At 40.0% G+C, this 4,473-nt stretch overlaps 1 protein-coding gene across 2 annotated transcripts in view; it reads right to left on the reverse strand.

Moving 5' to 3' along the window:
• ZBTB33 (zinc finger and BTB domain containing 33) overlaps window positions 1-1,950 on the reverse strand; it is a 2,508-nt gene extending 558 nt beyond the window's left edge. For both annotated transcript variants that reach the window (XM_015566560.1, XM_006779538.2), the window contains exon 1: window positions 1-1,950. This exon ends at the window's left edge or, in 1 of these variants, runs on beyond it. In XM_015566560.1, the coding sequence (XP_015422046.1) occupies window positions 1-1,926 (1,926 nt within the window). In that variant the 5' untranslated portion in view covers window positions 1,927-1,950.
• Between the last annotated feature and the right edge of the window lie 2,523 nt (window positions 1,951-4,473).

The following is a 4,473-nucleotide window of genomic DNA, read 5'->3' on the forward strand; positions in this document are numbered from 1 at the left end:
ATCTTCCCAGGTCATTGGCTTGTTCTGAGGAGTAGATGTGGTCCCTACTGGAGGTTCTTTCCCAGCATCAACCTTATACCCAATACCATCATCCTTCATTACAGGCACAGTGCCTGACCTATCAGAAAGGTATGCGTATTGTCTGATCTGTAAAGACCTGCATGGATGTAAACGATAAAGCTTTGAGTCTCCAGAAGGATCTTGACTATGAACTGACTTTATGTGTGAAGACATAAATTGATAGTTGATGAAAGATTTGCCACAAGCCAAACATTGATATCTTCGCTCTCCTGTGTGATGAATTTCATGCTTTGTGCGATATTCTGCAAGAGGAAATATCTTCTCACAGTAACGGCAAGGATACTTCTTTTCCCAAGAATGAATGTTAAAATGTCTCCGGAAGCTTGTCAGACAGGCATATGACCTTTTGCATACAATACAGATATAATAGACTCTTCCATCTACTATTAACTCATAGTGATCATCATATTTTACTTTCATACGTTTGTTTGCCGGCTCACTGCTAATTGTTTTTGGTATCTCATTCTCAAGTCTGGCCTCCCCTTCATCAGGGTCATCTTTGACAGGGATCACTGTGTCATAAATATCTTCACCAATATTTGCATAAACATTGCCAGCAGCTGACAAGCCTTCAATTTCAGTAGCTGTATCTAAAGTAATGATCTTCTGACCCTCCATTAGATGTTTTGATTCTAAACCTGGATCATTAGTGTTTCTAGTAATTATATCTGAAACTTTTAAAGAATTGGAAAGTGGCTCTTGCAGAAGTGTAGGGATCTGCATCTTCTGTACCAGTGATCCATCAAAAGTGGTATTTTTGGGAGTATCAGCCTGTGGGACCAAAGATGTATTACTGACAGCCGAATCTGGACTGGAGCTAATAGTGTCGTCATCATCATCTATAATTTCCTCCTCCTCGTCGTCATTGGCCTTGTTTCCTTTCAAAACAGTACTGTTTGGTGTCCGCTGATTCTGCACAAGTAAATTGATTGAAGGAGGCATATGATTTGGAAGTGAAGGACTGACATTTGGTGGCGTAGTATGTGGTGCCTGATTTAACAAAATGATGTTAGGAGTCAGATGTGTCTGGGCAGAAGATACCATCACTTTTTCACTTCCTTGTGTTTGGCTCAGAGTTGCCTGGTTCACAGGAGTAGGAAGTTTCTGAGGAGGTGTGTTATTTGTTAAAGGGGGGGAGTTAGTGCTAGCACAAGGTGCAGCATCTGAAATAGCAACAGAGCCTGAGTTAGGCTGGGCCTGTGCCACTGCACTGGTACTTGGCAAAGTCTCCTTTGCAGGCAGAATCTCAGAGCAGAAAATAACGTCATCATCATCATCATCTGAATCAGTAACAATAATCTTTTTTGTCTCATAATCTTCAGCAGATAAGGAAAAAGACTCTGTTATAATAGGCATTATAGTTGCCCCATTATCTTGGGTTTCGTCTTTTGATTTTTGTACTTCAAGGTTCTTGTCACTAGAACCAGGAGGTAAGGTTTCTGAATTACCATCCTGAGCTGTACGTGAGATGCTTTTAACCTGTGACAATGGGACACCAAGCTCTGCTATAAACTTAACTCCTAACAACTGCCCTGATTTAATTAACTCGTCAAGTAAATCTGATCTAACACGAACAATTTTAGAACTATAGATATAATTGAGAATTTCTGCAAAGATCTCTGCTCTTATAAAGCTTAGTTCAACAACTTGCCCAGCAACTGAGAAGAGCTGATGGAAGTAAGTACTAGAAGCAGAAAGAATATTCCTGTGGGCCCGGAATTTTCGATCTTCCACAATAACGGTAACATCACAGAAGAGTCCATGGCCACGTTGCTCATTCAAGGAGTTCAGCAGACTGCCAGAGTATTGAATGTCTGTAGCAGAAATCAGTTTTCTACTCTCCATGCCTATTAGAGAAAGGGAGAAGGTAGGGTTGAAAGAATATTAGGAAAGAAAAGCAAAAGTATTTTACCATTCAGAATTTTAGCTACAGCATCATTAAATAATTTGTTCAAGTTTTAACTGAAGTTTGGCATAACTTTTTGGCTTTTATATAAATTGTTCATATGGTTTGGGTTTTGGACCATGTGTCAAATCTCATGACTTCCCCCTGAGAAGAGACAAGCAAGTTTTAAACTGATCTACAGATGTGAACAGTAATCTCTTCCTTTGCATCTCAAATACATGCATCACCACTAAGCAATTTTTAAAGATTAGAATTAATTTTCTTAGTTCCAATTTTGTTTTCTCCTCAAGAAGAGTTAAGAATTAAGTTTTAGCTGTCTTAAAACTTTTTAAAGAAAAATCTTCATCATGAACACAAAAGTTATTTCACCTGTAAATGAATTATTTAAATGTCAGAAAAGTTTGTGGCCCACTGGCCACAATTTTGCTATGCGTGGTGTATACAAAACTGAGTATGAAATATATACTCTTCCTAAATTTTAACTTATCTTCAAGAACATATTAAAAAATACTCCCTGCAGCCAATCACTAAATCAGCATTTACAAGCACTGACAATTATTTCCTCTAAATGTCCCATTATTCTTCTATTCTAATTTAAATTGTGATGCCTCATTAGGATAAACCAGTAAATGCCTTTCTTATCCTTTCCTTTCTTCATTCCCTTCCTCCTTCCCCTCACCTCTCTTACAATCTCCAGAGGTGGAATATTAAAGAGTGCCAAATGAAGTCAACAGATGCTACCATAAAAAGTAAGATAAAGGAAAAGAAAAGTTTACCATTTCTTAATGCCTATTGGCACGAAAACATTTTGCTAGTAAAGAACTATGTGGATTGGTATGAGAACATTCTCGCATCAAATGAGTTAGTGAAAATGAAAATAAGCTTATTGGAACAGTGCAGATATTGCTCTAGAAAAAATGGGGGGATGTCAGTAAATAACATTTTTGTACTTCTTAATAGATATTCCCAGTCACAATGATCCCGAGTTGTTAAAATACATAGGGTGTCCCCCCAAAAGGTATATACACACTTTGAATAATTATAAAGGCAATATTTATTAAAATACATTTCATTTCCAAAATTGAGCTATCAGCTATTAAATTATATATACATATTTCAGGGACACCCTATCCTATCCTATATAATAAAACTATATATATAAAAGCCAAGTGACCAGAACGACTGGAATGACCAGTCACTATGTTGTGCACTGTGACCGGCCAACCAGCCCGATTGGGGGCAGGGCAGGCCAGCCAACCTCCCACGGCCCCTTCCTCACAGCCAACACAGGGCGGGCCAGCTGGAACCCACCTATGCACGAATTCGTGCACTAAGCCTCTAGTCCTCCTATATAATAAAAGGCTAATATGCAAATCGACCAAATAGTGGAACAACCGGTTGCTATGATGCGCACTGACCACCAGGGGGCAGATGCTCAATGCTCTTCCACAGGGGGAGCACTGCTCAGCCAGAAGCCGGCTCAAGGCTGGCAAGCAAAGCGGCGGTGGCAGGAGCCTCTCCCACCTCCGTGCCAGTCGGACATCCCCCAAGGGCTCCTGGACTGCGAGAAGATGCAGGCAGGGCTGAGGGCCCCCCATACAGTGCATGAATCTCGTGCATCAGGCCTCTAGTATCTATAATTACAAAAGTGTAATATGCTAATTAGATCGGACATCCTTCCTGACAACCTTTTGGATGAAGCCGGGGCTACGAGGAAAGCCTGGGTCCTGGGTGCCAGAGGGCAGCCAGAGGATGGAAGGCCTATTCTTGCATGAATTTTGTGCATCAGGCCTCTAGTATAAATTACCTGATAAGTACGTTTGGTAAAGAAATACTTTTATTGCTAATATTTCCCTTTAGAATTACCAAAATAGTACCATTGTTGCAGTGCTTAAGTTATATATAGGATGTTCCAAAAAATGTATACACACACTTTGAATAATTATAAAGGCAGTGTTTATTAAAATGCATTTCATTTTCAAAATTGAGCTAGCAGCTGTTAAAATGTGTATACATTTTTGGGGACACCCTGGACACATGGAAGGCAGAGGCATTTCAAATACCTTCTCAATATTTCAAAATTATAGCTTCTAAAAAGTGAAGAGTCTAGAGATCAATGACTTAAATCATCATCAGTAACAAGGCATTGCTTGTTAACAGTACCAAGGAATTCCAGGTTAGGCATTCATCAGAAAGGGTGACCTTTGGACAGCGAGCCAGCAACCAGGGCTTCAGAAATATGGGGATTTCGAAAGAAGTCACTTTTCAGTGGATAGATGGGTTTTCTGAATAGGATCTCACAATTTTTGTCATTTGCAAATGTTCTTTTTTTCCAATGGAGGAATGCGTGAAGTGGACATGTTCCGATGACACTGGGACTTCGTTTCATTTTGTTTGGGTTTCCCCTCCTCCCCGTTAGGGTGGGCCCAGGAACAGCACAAACTGGTCTGATTTGTGACCTGACTGTGGAAAAGCCATTCTGCACC

Source organism: Myotis davidii, unplaced genomic scaffold (genome assembly GCF_000327345.1).
Source record: "Myotis davidii unplaced genomic scaffold, ASM32734v1 scaffold500, whole genome shotgun sequence".
Taxonomy (NCBI): domain Eukaryota; kingdom Metazoa; phylum Chordata; class Mammalia; order Chiroptera; family Vespertilionidae; genus Myotis; species Myotis davidii.